Below are 21,035 nucleotides of genomic sequence, written 5' to 3'. Positions count from 1 at the left end.
GAAACACTACTATAGTCATTAGAACTAGGGTTAGGAAACATTACTATAGTTATTAGAACTAGGGTTAGGAAACACTACTATAGTTATTAGAACTAGACTGTACACACTGGCTTTTTATTGGAGAGAAGCATGTCCATCAGGAGAGACATGCGTATGGTGTCTGCAGTAGGAACTATGATGTCAGAATAAGGGGTCTCTGGAGTGATGATGACGTCTGACGCATACTTCATCCAGCCAACCCACTGCACCTTAAAATATATGACGAGCGTGAATGCGAATGAACTAATTAACTTTCAAAATAACACATCAATAAAGGCAATGAAAACAATTCGAAACAATGAAATAACAATTTCAAAACACTTGTTCTAATATTTCTTAACCCTTAAATCAAAGAGCAGAGTGGTGTCCTCACCTTCCTCACTCTCTCTTCCTCCTCCTCACTCAGGTTACTGATGCCTGCATCATCCAGTTGGTAGTCATATACCAGTCCATCCTCTGGGAAACACAACTGTATCTGCAAATCAAACACACCGACTGCGTTAAACAGGAAAACGACATCACAAACGGACCACAGTGAGTGTCTGAAGATCTAAGGTCATTGAGGGCATGGTCTGGGCGCAGACGTCTGTAGTTAATTCGATCTGATGCGATGTAGAATGACTCCTGCATAGCTGGGGGTCACATCGCAGCGACACTGTCAGGTACACTCTACTTCTCACACATGAGAGGTGGATGTGTGCAGATGAAGGTGGTGCTGAAGGTTTTGTTGAGATGGTGTAATGAACTGTGTGGACTAAGCACCTCCTCCTGCACCATCTTGGCTCTAAGCCAGGTGCTGAAGCGTTGGCGGCTGGTTGCGTCTCCTGTGGCACCCACACTCCACACGAGAGAAAACACAAACCACGGCTCAATCAGCTCACACACTCGCTCCAGCTTCTCCTGGGGATGAGGTCTCTCTCCCTGTACTCAAACACACACACACACACACAGGCGCGCGCACACCCAAACATGCACACGCGCACAACATGCCCAGGCGCACACGTGCACACAAACACACCCACGCCACGCTACTACATGCTGCTTGACCTTGACTGTGTGTGTGATTCAGTTGTTCCCGAGCTGTCTGACCTCTCGAGAGATGAAGGGCTGGTAGAAGCATTCCAGCAGTCTGAGCAGAGAGCAGGTGAGGCTGCTGTCCACAGAGGTGATCACTTCAGTCACGGACAGCCGCACAAACGCAACAGAGTCCTGAGCACACGCACACACACGCACACTTCTCGTCTTTTAAACAGAAGGGATTATTCTACCATATACATACAAAAAGCTGTGTGCTTCTTCCCAGAGGAGACCACAGCTAATCAATGGAGAGTCAGTGAAAGCTCCGTGCTTCCGAACGCTTTGCTCGGTGTCTGGGCGGAGACGGCCCGGCCGACCTGAAGGAATCGCGTGAAGAGGGAATGGAGCTGTGGGACGTGGGGCAGCAGCGGTTCGGGGAGGGAGCGTAGCCAGCACTCGGTGAACGGAGAGAGTCCCAGGATACTGGGCTCCAAATACACCATTCCACAGCGGGACACGGTGGCAGGGGAGGCAACGGCCAAGTCCTGCACCTCGAACATCAGAGTCATCACCTGGGGGAGGAGGACAGGGCACGCGCACTCTGTAGTACGACCTGGACTTCATTCTTCAGCTCAGACGGGCTTTTAAATATACTTACATATAAAGGAAGATAGAAACACACACACACACACAGAAGTCATGGGAACTCACGTCAGTGAGTTTGATGATCTCCCCTGAGCTCAAACACAGCTTTTTGTTGTCGTCCAGCACAGTGTTCATGTTCTCGATCCACACGGCGTCCACCGGCCCGTCAAACATGTACCACTTCTTCTCTTCGTCCATCGCAACCGAACCAGCACGGATCAGGGACGACAGGATGCCATCCGTCCTGCCCCGGCCAACAGAGCGGGTTGCAGGAGTCACAGAGTACATATACACATACATATTAGATTATCTACATTACATATGCACATACATATTAGATTATCTACATTACATATGCACATACATATTAGATTATCTACATTACATATATACATACATATTAGATTATCTAGATTACATATACACATACATATTAGATTATCTACATTACATATGCAAATACATATTAGATTATCTACATTACATATGCACATACATATTAGATTATCTAGATTACATATACACATACATATTAGATTATCTAGATTACATATTCACATACATATTATCTATATTACATATTCACAAACATGTTAGATTATCTAGATTACATATTCACATACATATTAATTATCTATATTACATATTCACAAACATGTTAGATTATCAAGATTACATATTCACATACATATTAGATTATCTAGATTACATATACACATACATATTAGATTACCCCCACATAAAATGTGTGTTTGCCTACATTGTTTCTGATAATAACCGCAGAGATCAATTCATGCTATCTCATCACACCCCAATCTTGGTGAAGCACAGCAGAGAAGAAGGTTTTACATCAGAAGAACTTCACTCACCACTCATGGGTGAGCAGGTCGAACTCTCCGTATAGCTGACCCATAGTGATGGACTTGGGGTTGAGCACATAGGTCTGTACAGCCTGGTACACCCCTCCGCTGACCGAGGGAAGGCCCTGCAGGGCCGTGATGGCCTCCCCCAGCACCTCGTAACACTGGCAGACACGGTTATAAAGAGCAAGGCTACGGGGTCTCAGCATTTTGGGGCTGGGTGCTTCATTCACTGACTGGTTTACAAGGAAGACTCAGAAACGTTTCAATGCATGGAGAAAGATTTCAACCATACACAACCTCATCCACACATCCGTCTAGCACACGTGTGGAGGTGTAAGCCCTGTGCATAATCACCTTAGTTTTGCCTGAGCCACACGGCCCCACGAGCATCAGACCATGTCGCACCACTGTGGTCTCATACAGCTGGATTATCTTTGTAATGAATCCTGGAAAAAAGCAAATACCATATTATTCGCACACACACACGCACGTACGCACGTGCACACACACACACACACACACACACACTCTAGGTGTGTAAAACCTTTAACAACCTGTAGCTCTCATTTTAAACCCAGCAGTTATCGTGGTAGCAATGCAAGGACGCCTACTGCAGCAGTATTGCAAAAACTGCTCTGCTAGTCACCACAGATTCAGCACAGAGCCCAAAACGGCATCCCTGTCTCACCGTCCACGTCTTTCAGACACTTGCTGATGCAGACGGTACGGATGGACTCCTCCAGGCTGCCGTAGTGGATGGGGTCCTGGCGGATCTTGGGGAAGAGGTCAGACACAATGCCCTCGAAGAGCTTGAGGTCATCCTGGAGGAACTTGGGCACATTGACATCTCTGATGGCACGCAAGCAAATCAGCTCCTGCATAAACACACAGGTATAAAGGTTCAATAAAATATCACTCCTATATACTACTAACAGCAAAACAAGCACAGACATACATTAGAGACAGAAACACACGCGCACACACACACACACACACACACACACACACACACACAAACACACACACTTTCACCTCATTCATGTCCGGGTTCTCTCTCTTCAGGTTTCCTGCAGCAGAGATCACAGTTTTCACAGCTCTCATGCCAAAGTCATAGTGATCCTGCCCAAGAGACACACACACACACACACACACACACACACACACACACACACACACATACACACACACACACACACACACACACACACACACACATACACACACACACACACACACACACACACATACACACACACACACACACACACACACACACACACACACATACACACACACACATACACACACACACACACACACACACACACACACACATACATACACACACACACACACACACACACACACACATACACACACACACACACACACACACACACACACACACACACACACACACAAACATTGTGATTCAGCATACTGGATCACTGCTGGTCACAAGAACAAGCATCTTCTGTAACCAACTATACAGTAGCAGTCACAGAACTATAATCCATACTCACTCTGTACATACTCACTGGAGCCACTGGACTATAATCTCTGCAGATTAACTCTGCTGTTAAAGTATTTTCCCCTCAGGTTTTCTGCTATCTAAGTCCCTCCTCACTTAAGGTTTGATCAAGGTGGAGTGAGCACTGTCGTATCCACAGCACTGTAGTACACACAGGACTGTACTACCCACAGCACTGTAGTACACACAGGACAGTAGTACACACAGCACTGTAGTACCAACAGCACTGTAGTACACACAGGACTGTAGTACCCACAGCACTGTAGTACCCACAGGACTGTAGTACCCACAGGACAGTAGTGCACAGTGATACAGTAGTGCACGATGAGGACGGTACCTGGGAGCTGAGCTGCTCAGACGACAGCTTGAAAGTGCTGGTTATCTTCTTGGAGAGAAGTTTAGCATCACTGAAGCCAAATGAGTACAAAGAAATCTCAGCAATCATGGCATAGTCTGGGACCATCATGGCAACAGGACGGAAGAGAGCCTGAAAAGCAGGGCACAGAGTAACATACCGAGTAACAGAGTAACAATACCCAGGTAACTCAGAGTAACGATACCCGAGTAACACAGAGTAATGGTACCAGGGTAACTCAGAGTAACGATACCCGAGTAACACACAGTAACAATACCCGAGTAACACAAAGTAACATACAGAGTAACAATACCCAGGTAACACAGAGTAACGGTACAAGGGTAACTCAGAGTAACGATACATGAGTAACACAGAGTAACAATACCTGAATAACACAGAGTAACATACCGAGTAACACGGAGTAATGATACCCGAGTAACACAAAGTAACATACAGAGTAACACAGAGTAACAATACCCAGGTAACTCAGAGCAACGATACTCGAGTAACACAGAGCAACGGTACCAGGGTAGCTCAGAGTAACGATACCAGAGTAACACAGAGCAACGATACCAGGGTAACTCAGAGTAACGATACCCGAGTAGCTCAGAGTAACAATACCCGAGCAACACAGAGTAACAATACCCGAGTAACACAGAGTAACGGTACCAGGGTAACTCAGAGTAACGATACCCGAGTAACTCAGAGTAACAATACCCGAGTAACACAGATTAACATACCGAGTAACTCAGAGCAACAATACCCAAGTAACACAAAGTAACAATACCCAGGTAACTGAGAGTAACAATACCTGAGTAACACAGAGTAACATACCGAGTTACACAGTGTAACATACCAAGTAATTCAGAGTAACAATACCCGAGTAACACAGAGTAACAATACCCAGGTAACTCAGAGTAACAATACCTGAGTAACACAGAGTAACATACCGAGCAATACAGAGTAACATACCGAGTAACTCAGAGTAACAATACCTGAGTAACACAGAGTAACAATACCCAGGTAACTCAGAGTAACAATACCCAGGTAACACAGAGTAACATACCGACTAACACAGAGTAACACTACCCAAGTAACACAGAGCAACAATACCCCAGTAACTAAGAATAACGATACTCGAGTAGCTCAGAGTAACAATACCCAAGTAACTCAGAGTAACAATACCAGAGCGATACAGAGTAACAATACCAGGCTAACTCAGAGTAACAATACCCGAGCGACACAGAGTAACAATACCCGAGTAACACAGAGTAACAATCACCAAGTAACTCAGAGTAACAATTCCCAGCCATATTCATACTGAGTAAGAATAGTATGTTTATGGGAGCTTTTTGGGACCTGTGGTGTTCATGTACCTTTAGGTTGTCGGGTAATTCAGTTCGTCCAGCATAGCCTGGGTTCATAGTGATGAAGACAGCACAAGAAGGAACCAGTGGGATCTCTGCTCCTTCAAACATAAACCGCTCTGCCTGAAGAAAGACACACAGACACACACACAAAACAGACACACACATATACACAGACACACATACACACACAGAGACACACAGACACAGGCACAGACACACACACAGACACACACAGGCACATATACCACTTTGTTGTGACAGTTTGATTCCAACCTTCTAACTCTGTAAGATATTTGAGTTCCCCCAACTGTGTTTGCATGACTCACTCTCTGCTGCTGGGCCTTTTGGATAGTGGTGATCTGTTGGGCCACCACAGACAGCACCTCCACATCAATGCGGTTAAATTCATCAAAGCATGCCCATGCACCAGAACTGCATATACACATACACACATACATGCACACATTACAACTACCTGTCAGACTGGACGTTGACAGCAGAGCACACTTAATCACTCACAGAACTGTGCTAGGCTTATTAGTTTACAGTTTGGTTTTTTTTTACAATAATTTTCACTCTTATCTCAGTACCATGTTCACTTCTTCAGAACTCTTTTGAAGTGCTTTGGAATCACACACATCAGCACATTAGTTAAGCAAAATGTACTTGACCCACTAAAACACAACCATAACACAACCATAAGATAACTATAACATACCTATAATATAACTATAATAACTATAACACAACCATAAGATAACTATAACATACTTATAACATAACTAAAACATAACTATAATAACTATACCACAACTATAACATAACTATAAAACAACCATATTACAACTATAACACAACTATAACACAACCATAACACAACTATAACACAACTATAACCTAACAATTATAACATAACTATAACACAACTATAACACAACCATAACACAACTATAACACAACCGTAACATAACTAACACTAACATAACTAACATAACTATAATACAACCATAACACAACTATAGTGCAACTGTAACATAACTAACACTATAACATAACTATAACACAACCATATCACAACTATAACACAATTATAACACAACTATAATACAACTATAACACAACCATAACACAACTACAACACAACTATAACATTATAACATTTGCTTTTCCTACAAAACTGCTTTGTCCCATAATGTTCTCTGAACTTCCAAACCAAAACACCTTGTAACTCTGATAAATACATTTACTTTGTGTTTGTGTTTCCTCTAATTTTGTATCCACAAATATTTCAAGTCAGTTACAGAAACCTCTGTTGGGGATTCTTCTAACTACAGATTTCATGACTGAGTGTGTTACAATAAATATACAATAAACTGTAAATGAATGAATGCTTTACTGTGTCAGAAACCCATAATGACAGTATTTATTGTATAAAGTACAACAATATATGATAAAGAAACAATTCAGAAATGCCACAGTATTCTTCAGGGGGTTTACTGGATTTGGACATTTGTTCTCACAGTGCAGTACACTGTAGCTCAGAAAAGAAAATATATACAATCAATAACAAATATCAATATCAGACGTCTACTGTTAGCCTGGTCGGCCGATTTGCCTCCGATCTGGAGCTTTTCTCGAAGACCTCCAAATTCTTTCAGCAAGCAGAAAATCAGGGACAAAATCTGAACTGGGCATAAGAGGCCAGTAACCTCAGGAATCTGGTCTGAGCTCTTGTTAGGAAATTAACTGCACATGGGGAAAGGGACCTATTTGACTATAAGTGAATCAGAAACTGCTCATTTAAATAAAAGCTGTCTAGGCCAATCAGAAAACATGATGTCAAAGTTTCTCTCATTCACCATCAAGAATGCCTAAGAGTATGATGGTGTGTACAAGCGATGAGAATATGATGAGAATATGATGGTGTGTGTGTGTGAGAGTATGGTGGTTAGTGTAGAGGTTTGATGGTGTGTGTGAAAATTTGATACTGTGTGTGAAAGAGCATGATGGTGTGTGTGAGAGGTTTGATAATGTGAGAGAGTATGATGGTGTGTGTGAGAGGTTTGATAGTGTGTGTGAGAGGTTTGATAGTGTATGTGTGAAAGAGTATGATGGTGTGTGTGAGAGGTTTGATAGTGTGAGAGAGTATGATGGTGTGTGTGAGAGGTTTGATAGTGTGTGTGAGAGGTTTGATAGTGTGTGTGTGTGAGAGGTTTGATAGTGTGTGTGTGAGAGTATGATGGTGTGTGTGAGGGGTTTGATAGAGTGTGTGAGAGAGTATGATGGTGTGTGTGAGAGATTTGATAGTGTCTATGAGAGAATCATAGTATGTGTCTGAGAGGTTTGACGGTGTCTGTGAGAGAATGATAGTGTGTATGTGAGAGGTTTGATAGTGTGTGTGTGAGTATGATGGTGTGTGTGAGAGGTTTGATAGTGTGTATGTGAGAGGTTTGATAGTGTGTGTGTGAGTATGATGGTGTGTGTGAGAGGTTTGATAATGTGTATGTGAGAGTATGATAGTGTGAGGTGTGATAGTGTGTATGTGAGAATATGATGGCGTGTGTGAGAGGCAAGTTTGAAAAACCTCTCATATTTCTACTCACAGTGATCAGAGGTTTGCTGGGTTTTTAACTGTAAGTCAACTGTTCTGAACACAGTATCTAAATGTCTATAAAATTTGCTGCAGTTGTGCAGACATTTACTGTTGGGAAGGATTCATGAATTTTAGAGGAGGATTTATGAATTTCAGAAGAATTGGTGATTGAATGAGTTTTGAATAAAAGCAATGCAAAGTATAAACAGTTTAGTTCACATAGTTTATTGATATGCTGAATGTGTTAAGTGGAAAAGTGGACATGGTACTGAGACAAATGTGAAAACGAGCACTAGGTGTTCATGTCTCACCTGGCCAGACCCTTGAGGAACTTTCCCATGGCGATGAAGTCCAGCTGGTCTGAGCAGTTGAAAACGACGGTCTGGATGGCTAGTGCCTTGCCCAGGTCCTTGGTGGTCTCGGTCTTACCTGTGCCCGCCGGACCTGCCGGGGCACCTCCAAACTTCAGGTGCAGAGCACCTGTCAGGGTGAGATAGCACCTGACCACGAGAGTAGGAAAAACAAGGCTTTGGTTACTGTGGATCTCTGCGGAGGTATATTATTCACTCTGAACTATATTTATATTTTATATGTATATTTTATATATTAGCATTTATACACATTTATACTAATTTTAATGTAATTGGGTTTTTTTTAGGGAAAACAACAAAAATATATTTTTTTGTGAAAGCATGGAAGAAAATGCTTTTTAAAGGCTGTGCTGTATTTTATCCTCCAACATTAGGTTGACAGATATGTTTTATCTGTGCATAAGTTTTATCTATGCGCGTATTATTTACGTGTATCCATGGCGATCTGTTGCCATGGTCTTACCTGTCAGTCAGTGGGGTGATGACGAGTCGCCCGGAGTTACCCAGATATTCGTAACCATAGAGGAATTCTGCATTCACTGCCCGGATGTACAAGTCACCTCTCAACCAGTAATATCTAACAAAACACACACACGCAGACACACAGAGCTACACTCACATTACATATTTTTACATCACAACACAACACAGTGATTAATGGATGGAAGATTTTACCTTTAGATCTGACTGAAACCCTCACACTCCTCTTCATGTCTTCTGAAATGTGTGTGTGTGTGTGCCTGTGTGCATGTGCGTGTGTGTGTGTGTGTGCGTGTGTATGTGTGTGTGTGTGTATGTGTGTGTGTGTATGTGCGTGTATGTGTGTGTGCATGTGCGTGTCTGTGTGTGTGTGTGTGTGTGTGTGTGTGTGTGTGTGTATGTGTGTGTGGGTATGTGTGTGTGCGTGTGCAGGTGCGCACGCACATGTGTGTGCACGTGTTAGAGCTCTCCTGACCTGAGCTGGCTGATCCACTCAAAGTCATTGATGTTGGCCACAGTCTCCTCCACCAGCTTTGCGGCCACATCTTTAGCGTGAACTTCGATCACGATGAGGGCAGAGAGCACAGCCCTCTGCATCTTAGACAGATGGCCCCGCACCAGCTGGACCAGGTCTCTCAGCTACACACACACACACACACACACACACACACACACACACACACGTCACAGTTTGATTCTGTCCTCCTAAATCTGTAAGATATTTGAGTGCATTTCCTGCAGTACACACAGAATGTACAGATAAGTCCAAATCCAAGACATCAGCTGGTTCCAGAATCACCATCCTCTTCCCCTGCCATCTCCATGGTGCTCTCCATCACTTACTCCACATGCGCTGGTCCTGAGAGGGTGTGTGTACTCCATACCTGCGTCTGGAGCTGGGGGTACAGACGTCCAGCCAGGTCTCCCCGCTGCAGAGCCTCAGACACTTCTGTAGTCCAGAAGGTCTGGCACCCCGCGATCACCACCTGTCCTGGCCATGACAACACCCACTTTGTGCGGGGTTCCTGCATACACAAGGAGAAGCAAAGTTCCATTTGGGTGGGAAATAAATCTATTCAAATTTTACTGAAACTGGCTTTTTAACAAAGAAAAAGCAACCAAATCCTGTAAAATTCAGCAAATTCAGAGGATTTCAGAGTAACACTACATTAGTAAACTTGTGATTTCATGATATAAAAGAGATGGGCATGATACTGACATAGCTTTAGCAAAGAACTAGTATATTGTTGATATAGTGTTAACATAGCAAAGAAATTGCATATAGTTGTATATTGTCATCGTGCTGGTATATAGTTGTATATAGTTGTGTATTGTCATAGTGCTGGTATATAGTTGTATATTGTCATAGTGCTGGTATATAGTTGCATATAGTTATATATTGACATAGTGCTGGTATATAGTTGTATATAGTTGTATATTGTCATACTGCTGGTATATAGTTGTATATTGTCATTGTGCTGGTATATAGTTGTATATTGTCATACTGCTGGTATACAGTTGCATATAGTTATATATTGACATAGTGCTGGTATATAGTTGTATATTGTCATTGTGCTGGTATATAGTTGTATATAGTTGTGTATTGTCATAGTGCTGGTATATAGTTGTATATTGTCATAGTGCTGGTATATAGTTGTACATTGTCATACTGCTGGTATATAGTTGCATATAGTTATATATTGACAGTGCTGGTATATAGTTGTATATTGTCATAGTGCTGGTATATAGTTGTATATAGTTGTACATTGTCATAGTGCTGGTATATAGTTGTATATTGTCATTGTGCTGGTATATAGTTGTATATAGTTTTGTATTGTCATAGTGCTGGTATATAGTTGTATATTGTCATCATGCTGGTATATAGTTGTATATAGTTGTGTATTGTCATAGTGCTGGTATATAGTTGTATATTGTCATCGTGCTGGTATATAGTTGTATATAGTTGTGTATTGTCATAGTACTGGTATATAGTTGTATATTGTCATATTGCTGGTATATAGTTGCATATAGTTATATATTGACATAGTGCTGGTATATAGTTGTATATAGTTGTATATTGTCATAGTGCTGGTATATAGTTGTATATTGTCATATTGCTGGTATATAGTTGCATATAGTTATATATTGACATAGTGCTGGTATATAGTTGTATATTGTCATAGTGCTGGTATACAGTTGTATATTGTCATATTGCTGGTATATAGTTGCATATAGTTATATATTGACATAGTGCTGGTATATAGTTGTATATAGTTGTATATTGTCATAGTGCTGGTATATAGTTGTATATTGTCATCGTGCTGGTATATAGTTGTATATAGTTGTATATTGTCATAGTGCTGGTATATAGTTGCATATAGTTATATATTGACATAGTGCTGGTATATAGTTGTATATAGTTGTATATTGTCATTGTGCTGGTATATAGTTGTATATTGTCATCGTGCTGGTATATAGTTGTATATAGTTGTGTATTGTCATAGTGCTGGTATACAGTTGTATATTGTCATCGTGCTGGTATATAGTTGTGTATTGTCATAGTGCTGGTATACAGTTGTATATTGTCATCGTGCTGGTATATAGTTGTATATAGTTGTGTATTGTCATAGTGCTGGTATATAGTTGTATATTGTCATCGTGCTGGTATATAGTTGTATATAGTTGTGTATTGTCATAGTGCTGGTATACAGTTGTATATTGTCATATTGCTGGTATATAGTTGCATATAGTTGTATATTGTCATAGTGCTGGTATATAGTTGCATATAGTTATATATTGACATAGTGCTGGTATATAGTTGTATATAGTTGTATATTGTCATAGTGCTGGTATATAGTTGTATATTGTCATCGTGCTGGTATATAGTTGTATATAGTTGTATATTGTCATAGTGCTGGTATATAGTTGCATATAGTTATATATTGACATAGTGCTGGTATATAGTTGTATATAGTTGTACATTGTCATAGTGCTGGTATATAGTTGTATATTGTCATCGTGCTGGTATATAGTTGTATATAGTTGTGTATTGTCATAGTGCTGGTATACAGTTGTATATTGTCATATTGCTGGTATATAGTTGCATATAGTTATATATTGACATAGTGCTGGTATATAGTTGTATATTGTCATAGTGCTGGTATACAGTTGTATATTGTCATAGTGCTGGTATATAGTTGTATATAGTTTTGTATTGTCATAGTGCTGGTATATAGTTGTATATTGTCATATTGCTGGTATATAGTTGTATATAGTTGTATATTGTCATAGTGCTGGTATACAGTTGTATATTGTCATATTGCTGGTATATAGTTGCATATAGTTATATATTGACATAGTGCTGGTATATAGTTGTATATTGTCATAGTGCTGGTATACAGTTGTATATTGTCATATTGCTGGTATATAGTTGCATATAGTTATATATTGACATAGTGCTGGTATATAGTTGTATATTGTCATCGTGCTGGTATATAGTTGTATATAGTTGTATATTGTCATAGTGCTGGTATACAGTTGTATATTGTCATATTGCTGGTATATAGTTGCATATAGTTATATATTGACATAGTGCTGGTATATAGTTGTGTATTGTCATAGTGCTGGTATACAGTTGTATATTGTCATATTGCTGGTATATAGTTGCATATAGTTATATATTGACATAGTGCTGGTATATAGTTGTATATTGTCATATTGCTGGTATATAATTGCATATAGTTATATATTGACATAGTGCTGGTATATAGTTGTATATAGTTGTATATTGTCATAGTGCTGGTATACAGTTGTATATAGTTGTATATTGTCATCGTGCTGGTATATAAACAATACTGGCATTTGATTGGCCTGTTATTGGCCCAGGCAGACTGACCTCTGCGTATACCCTGATGGAACGGTCGATGTTGTCACGAAGACTGAGCTTCATGGACTTCTCCACATCACACAGCCAGTCCTCCACATTTCCGGAAGGCAACACAGGGACTAAGAGCTTGACTTCCTCTCCCTCACCAGAGTACATGTGTGTGATGTGCAGGTCTGGCTGGAACTGCAGCTGTACACCACACAACAGGAATGACTTTACAAAAGCACACAGTCTATGAACTACATCCATATGTGACAGAGGTTTCACACTGGAGACATTCGTGTCTATGCACACGTGTGTGAGTGTGCGTGTGAGTGTGTGTGTGTGTGTGTGTGTGTGTGTGTGTGTCTGTGTGTGTTAAGCTGACCCGGGCAATGTTCTCAAAGCATTTGCGCAGGTGTGGCTGCACTGCTGTCGGGTCTTTGGTCTGGGACAGAATCTCTAGCAGCTCATCATCAGACAGGAAGTAGAATCTAAAACCCCAAACACCACACAACAGCTGGGTGAGAAATGTGCACACGTAAACACACATAACACATTCATAAAGCTGAATTAAAAAGTCCACTGCATATATAATACACTACAATACACTTCCACTACACATATAATACACAACAGTACACTTCCACTACACATATAATACACTACAATACACTTTCCCTATACATATAACACACTACAATACACTTCCACTACACATATAATACACTACAATACACTTCCACTACACATATAATACACTACAATACTTTCCCTACACATATAATACACTACAATACACTTCCACTACACATATAATACACTACAATACACATATAACACACTACACATATAATACACAACAGTACACTTCCACTACACATATAATACATTACAATACACTTTCCCTACACATATAATACACTACAATACACATATAACACACTACACATATAATACACAACAGTACACTTCCACTACACATATAACACACTACAATACACTTTCCCTACACATATAATACACTACAATACACTTCCACTACACATATAACACACTACAATACACTTCCACTACACACATAACACACTACAATACATTTTCCCTATACATATAATACACTACAATACACATATAACACACTACAATACACTTTCCCTATACATATAATACACTGCAATACACTTATACTACACATATAATACACTACAATACACTTTCACTACACATATAATACACTACAATACACTCTCATACATATAATACACTAAAATGCACTTTCACTACACATATAATACACTACAATACACTTCCACTACACATATAATACACTACAATACACTTCCACTACACATATAATACACTACAATATACTTTCACTACACATATAATACACTACAATACACTTTCCCTATACATATAATACACTACAATACACTTCCACTACACACATAACACACTACAATACACTTCCACTACACATATAATACACTACAATACACATATAACACACTACAATACACTTTCCCTATACATATAATACACTGCAATACACTTATACTACACATATAATACACTACAATACACTTTCACTACACATATAATACACTACAATACACTCTCATTATACATATAATACACTAAAATGCACTTTCACTACACATATAATACACTACAATACTTTCACTACATATATAATACACTAAAATATACTTTCACTATACATATAATATAATACACATATAACACACCACAATACACTTTCAGTACACATATAATACACTAAAATATACTTTCATTATACATATAATACACTACAATACACACATAATACACTACAATACACTTTTACTACACATATAATACACTACAATATACTTTACATTGTCATATGAGTACATTTGAATTGTTATGCTCTCAATTAAAAGCTCATTAATGTAGTGAATGTTAGTGTGAGCATGGCATGGGAACCTGGGGAAGATGGCACGCTTTGTCTCTAGATAGTCACTCAGACCTTTCTGCACCTGCTCCAGCAATCTGTTACACTCACGCAGGTTATCCAGCAGACGCAGATCAGGACACAGCTCAATTACCTGTGAAGCACACACACACACACACACACACACACACACACACATATACATACACACACACGCACACACGCACACACATATACATACACACACACACGCGCACACACACACACACACACACACACATACATACACACACACACACACACACACACACACACACATACATACACACACGCACATGCACACACATATACACACACACGCACACACACACACACACATACATACACACACACACACACACACACACATATACATACACACACACGTGCACACACACACACACACACACACGCACACACATGCACACACATACACACCCATACACACACACACACACACACACACACACACACACACACGCACACACACACCATGAAATGTACACACAGTCACACACATTTAACTGGACACATAGTGTGGAGGAGTGAGCGCAGCCTGGCCCACCTGTCTGTTGTCGTGAGCAGTCTTCATCACCTTCCTCCAGGTGCGCTCCATGGTTTGGTATCTCTTCCCCTCCACAGGCAGCTGTCGGTTGATGTCGTCCGAGCTGAAGATGGGCTCCAAGTAGAGCCAGGAGCGCTGGCATGTCAGCCACTCCTCAAGCACATCCTGACCAACAGGGAGCGATGAAGACACACACATATGCACACACACACACATACATACATACGTATATATAACCACACGCGCATACACACCCACACACAAACGCAGTCATGTGAGCGTACCTGTGTCATCCTCAGCTTGCTCTCCCAGGTGCTGATCCTGTCCTGGAAGGGCTTTTTGTAGGGGGAGAAGGACATGCTCTGGGTCATGACAAGGTGGTCGTCCAGCAGCTGGGACGCCTCGTCGGGACTCCTCAGAATGTAGGTGCCCGTCTCCTTATACGGCAAGACCTCCAACACCACTGTTAACCACTCGTGTTGCATCTTATCCAGAGCCTAATCATGCACACACACACACACACACACACACACACACACACACAAACACACACACACAAACACACACACACAAACACATGCGCACACACACACAAACACATGCACACATATGCGCACACACACACACAAACACAAACACACACAAGCACACGCGCACATATGCACACACACACACACACAAACACACAAACACACGCACACATACACGCACACACACACACACACACAAACACACACACAAAGCCACAAACACACGCACACATACGCACACATACGCACACACACACACACACACATACACACACACACACACACACACAAACACACACACACAAACACACACACACAAACACATGCGCACACACACACACACACAAACACATGCACACATATGCGCACACACACACACAAACACAAACACACACAAGCACACGCGCACATATGCACACACACACACACACAAACACACAAACACACGCACACATACACGCACACACACACACACACACAAACACACACACAAAGCCACAAACACACGCACACATACGCACACACACACACACACAAACACACGCGCACATACGCATACACACACAAACACACACACACACACACACGCACACATACGCACACACACACACACACACACACACACAAACATACAAGCACATACGCGCACACACACACATACACACACACACACACACACAAACACAAAAACACACGCACACATACGCACACACACACACAAACACACGCACACATATGCACACACACACACACACACAAGCACAACAGCCTGGCTTGTCTCATGGTCCTATCACTCGAGCTACATGCACTCGCACTCACACACTCCCTCTCTCTATATGCGACTCGCCTGTTGGATGGCGTACTCTTTCCCGGCCACGTCGGCGATGCGTGCGATCTCCTCGCCGTGCTGCTGCAGTCCCAGCTCCACACAGTGGCTGAAGGTCAGGCTGGCCTTGGGCCTCACGCTCATGCCGATGCGCTCGGACAGCAGGGCCCAGTGCCGGCTGCACATTCCCGGGTTCCGCAGGCCCTGGATCAATGGGATGTGAGGCCGGAACTCCTCGACCATACCACGAATGTAGGACGCCACCTCCTGACAGGCTGCCAAGAAAGAGGAAAAGTGTGAGAATATTAGAGGAGAAGAAAGAAGGTGAGATTATATGATTGGAATGATATTGATGCAAAAGCCCAGCGCTGGATCCACAACTCCAGTACCACTGAACACGAACACTGGGAGCTTCCTCCACCCGGAAAGCCCCATGATATCTCACACTTCTGACATGTGCACAGTGTTAACGGTGTGTTATTAACCCGGTGTGTCTTTAAACAGTTTGACACACTTGAGCACAGTGTTAACGGTGTGTTATTAACACGGTGTGTCTTTAAACAGTTTGACACACTTGAGCAGTGTTAACGGTGTGTTATTAACCCGGTGTGTCTTTAAACAGTTTGACACACTTGTGCACAGTGTTAACAGTGTGTTATTAACACGGTGTGTCTTTAAACAGTTTGACACACTTGTGCACAGTGTTAACGGTGTGTTATTAACCCGGTGTGTCTTTAAACAGTTTGACACACTTGAGCACAGTGTTAACGGTGTGTTATTAACCCGGTGTGTCTTTAAACAGTTTGACACACTTGTGCACAGTGTTAACGGTGTGTTATTAACACGGTGTGTCTTTAAACAGTTTGACACACTTGAGCAGTGTTAAAGGTGTGTTATTAACCCGGTGTGTCTTTAAACAGTTTGACACACTTGTGCACAGTGTTAACGGTGTGTTATTAACCCGGTGTGTCTTTAAACAGTTTGACACACTTGAGCAGTGTTAAAGGTGTGTTATTAACACGGTGTGTCTTTAAACAGTTTGACACACTTGAGCAGTGTTAAAGGTGTGTTATTAACCCGGTGTGTCTTTAAACAGTTTGACACACTTGTGCACAGTGTTAACGGTGTGTTATTAACCCGGTGTGTCTTTAAACAGTTTGACACACTTGTGCACAGTGTTAACGGTGTGTTATTAACCCGGTGTGTCTTTAAACAGTTTGACACACTTGAGCAGTGTTAAAGGTGTGTTATTAACCCGGTGTGTCTTTAAACAGTTTGACACACTTGTGCACAGTGTTAACGGTGTGTTATTAACCCGGTGTGTCTTTAAACAGTTTGACACACTTGTGCACAGTGTTAACGGTGTGTTATTAACACGGTGTGTCTTTAAACAGTTTGACACACTTGAGCAGTGTTAAAGGTGTGTTATTAACACGGTGTGTCTTTAAACAGTTTGACACACTTGAGCAGTGTTAAAGGTGTGTTATTAACCCGGTGTGTCTTTAAACAGTTTGACACACTTGTGCACAGTGTTAACGGTGTGTTATTAACCCGGTGTGTCTTTAAACAGTTTGACACACTTGTGCACAGTGTTAACGGTGTGTTATTAACATGGTGTGTCTTTAAACAGTTTGACACACTTGTGAACGGTGTTAAAGGTGTGTTATTAACCCGGTGTGTCTTTAAACACTTTGACACACTTGTGCATGGTGTTAAAGGTGTGTTATTAACCCGGTGTGTCTTTAAACAGTTTGACACACTTGTGCATGGTGTTAAAGGTGTGTTATTAATCCAGTGTGTCTTTAAACAGTTTGACACACTTGTGCACGGTGTTAAAGGTGTTATTAACCCGGTGTGTCTTTAAACAGTTTGACACACTTGAGCAGTGTTAAAGGTGTGTTATTAACCCGGTGTGTCTTTAAACAGTTTGACACACTTGTGCATGGTGTTAACAGTGTGTTATTAACCTGGTATGGCTTTAAACAGTTTGACACACTTGTGCACGGTGTTAAAGGTGTGTTATTAATCCAGTGTGTCTTTAAACAGTTTGACACACTTGTGCAGTGTTAAAGGTGTGTTATTAACCCGGTGTATCTTTAAACAGTTTGACACACTTGTGCATGGTGTTAACAGTGTGTTATTAACCTGGTATGTCTTTAAACAATTTGACACACTTGTGCACGGTGTTAAATGTGTGTTATTAATCCAGTGTGCCTTTAAACACTTTGACACACTTGTGCACGGTGTTAACAGTGTGTTATTAACCTGGTATGTCTTTAAACAATTTGACACACTTGTGCACGGTGTTAAAGGTGTGTTATTAATCCAGTGTGTCTTTAAACACTTTGACACACTTGTGCACGGTGTTAACAGTGTGTTATTAACCTGGTATGTCTTTAAACAGTTTGACACACTTGTGCACGGTGTTAAAGGCATCGTTGACGCTGCGCTCCAGCTGTTCCGCATCGATGGTGGACAGTGGGTCATTCATCCAGCTCTCTTGCCACCTCAGCCAATCAGATGTGGTCGTCCATAGATCCCAGAATGGCTGAAAATCTCGACTGAGCTTCTGCAGCTGGTTGTACTGAACCAGAGGAATCAGAGGAACAGACAAACCTGACTTACATATGAACACACAAACCTGACAACCATATGAACACAAAAACCTGACAAACATATGAACATACAAACCTGACATACATATGAATAAACAAACCTGACAATACATATGAACACACAAACCTGACATACATATGCCTCCAGTGTGTTGCCCCAGGAATGACCCCAATCATGACCCCAGGAATGGTGGCTATCAACAAACCATGCTTGTTTGCAAATCTTATGCAAAGCTCTGAACCACTTGGCATTCACACAGGAAGTTATCATAGGTTACAAACACACCAAGGATGCGGAGAATTAGGACAAGTACCTTCAAGACAAGTAAGAAGATTAGTCTTAACAAGTGATCCATACACACTGCTCTGATTTGGCTGTGGGTGCAGAGGTGTGTATGAGGGCTGAGACGCAGACGTTGGTGTGTGTGAGACGGCTGAGATGCGTACGTTGGTGTGTGTGACGGCTGAGCCGTGTACGTTGGTGTGTGAGACGGCTGAGCCGTGTACGTTGGTGTGTGTGACGGCTGAGCCGTGTACGTTGGTGTGTGTGACGGCTGAGATGCGTACGTTGGTGTGTGAGACGGCTGAGATGCGTACGCTGGTGTGTGTGACGGCTGAGACGCGTACGTTGGTGTGTGAGATGGCTGAGCCGTGTACGTTGGTGTGTGTGAGACGGCTGAGATGCGTACGTTGGTGTGTGTGACGGCTGAGATGCGTACGTTGGTGTGTGTGACAGCTGAGCCGTGTACGTTGGTGTGTGTGAGACGGCTGAGACGCGTACGTTGGTGTGTGTGACGGCTGAGCCGTGTACATTGGTGTGTGTGAGACGGCTGAGATGCGTACGTTGGTGTGTGAGATGGCTGAGACGCGTACGTTGGTGTGTGTGACGGCTGAGCCGTGTACGTTGGTGTGTGTGAGACGGCTGAGCCGTGTACGTTGGTGTGTGTGACGGCTGAGCCGTGTACATTGGTGTGTGTGAGACGGCTGAGATGCGTACGTTGGTGTGTGAGACGGCTGAGACGCGTACGTTGGTGTGTGTGACGGCTGAGCCGCGTACGTTGGTGTGTGTGAGACGGCTGAGCCGCGTACGTTGGTGTGTGTGACGGCTGAGCCGCGTACGTTGGTGTGTGTGAGACGGCTGAGATGCGTACGTTGGTGTGTGAGACGGCTGAGACGCGTACGTTGGTGTGTGTGACGGCTGAGCCGTGAACGTTGGTGTGTGTGACGGCTGAGATGCGTACGTTGGTGTGTGAGAAGGCTGAGCCGTGTACGTTGGTGTGTGTGAGACGGCTGAGATGCGTACGTTGGTGTGTGAGACGGCTGAGATGCGTACGTTGGTGTGTGTGAGACGGCTGAGATGCGTACGTTGGTGTGTGTGACGGCTGAGATGCG

The 21,035-nt window shown here is 42.2% G+C and overlaps 1 protein-coding gene across 1 annotated transcript in view; it reads right to left on the bottom strand.

Moving 5' to 3' along the window:
• The window catches only part of dnah1 (dynein, axonemal, heavy chain 1), a 66,034-nt gene that overhangs the window by 32,261 nt on the left and 12,738 nt on the right, over positions 1-21,035 (bottom strand). Inside the window, exons 19-42 of the mRNA XM_035520583.1 lie at positions 19,414-19,612; positions 17,050-17,303; positions 15,957-16,169; positions 15,673-15,837; positions 15,101-15,222; positions 13,518-13,623; positions 13,160-13,339; positions 10,149-10,289; positions 9,740-9,903; positions 9,248-9,361; positions 8,725-8,913; positions 6,147-6,252; positions 5,827-5,940; positions 4,433-4,582; positions 3,597-3,683; positions 3,253-3,439; positions 2,919-3,010; positions 2,571-2,725; positions 1,768-1,945; positions 1,434-1,628; positions 1,129-1,248; positions 802-960; positions 413-514; positions 108-248 (exon numbers count right to left, since the gene is read on the bottom strand). Of these exons, the coding sequence (XP_035376476.1) occupies positions 108-248; positions 413-514; positions 802-960; positions 1,129-1,248; positions 1,434-1,628; positions 1,768-1,945; positions 2,571-2,725; positions 2,919-3,010; positions 3,253-3,439; positions 3,597-3,683; positions 4,433-4,582; positions 5,827-5,940; positions 6,147-6,252; positions 8,725-8,913; positions 9,248-9,361; positions 9,740-9,903; positions 10,149-10,289; positions 13,160-13,339; positions 13,518-13,623; positions 15,101-15,222; positions 15,673-15,837; positions 15,957-16,169; positions 17,050-17,303; positions 19,414-19,612 (3,633 nt within the window). The remainder of the gene's footprint in view (positions 1-107; positions 249-412; positions 515-801; positions 961-1,128; positions 1,249-1,433; positions 1,629-1,767; positions 1,946-2,570; positions 2,726-2,918; positions 3,011-3,252; positions 3,440-3,596; positions 3,684-4,432; positions 4,583-5,826; positions 5,941-6,146; positions 6,253-8,724; positions 8,914-9,247; positions 9,362-9,739; positions 9,904-10,148; positions 10,290-13,159; positions 13,340-13,517; positions 13,624-15,100; positions 15,223-15,672; positions 15,838-15,956; positions 16,170-17,049; positions 17,304-19,413; positions 19,613-21,035) is intronic.

This window comes from Electrophorus electricus, chromosome 20 (genome assembly GCF_013358815.1).
Source record: "Electrophorus electricus isolate fEleEle1 chromosome 20, fEleEle1.pri, whole genome shotgun sequence".
In the NCBI taxonomy this organism is placed as follows: domain Eukaryota; kingdom Metazoa; phylum Chordata; class Actinopteri; order Gymnotiformes; family Gymnotidae; genus Electrophorus; species Electrophorus electricus.
Note: the sequence above shows the minus strand (reverse complement) of the source record. Positions and strands in the feature narration are given on the sequence as shown.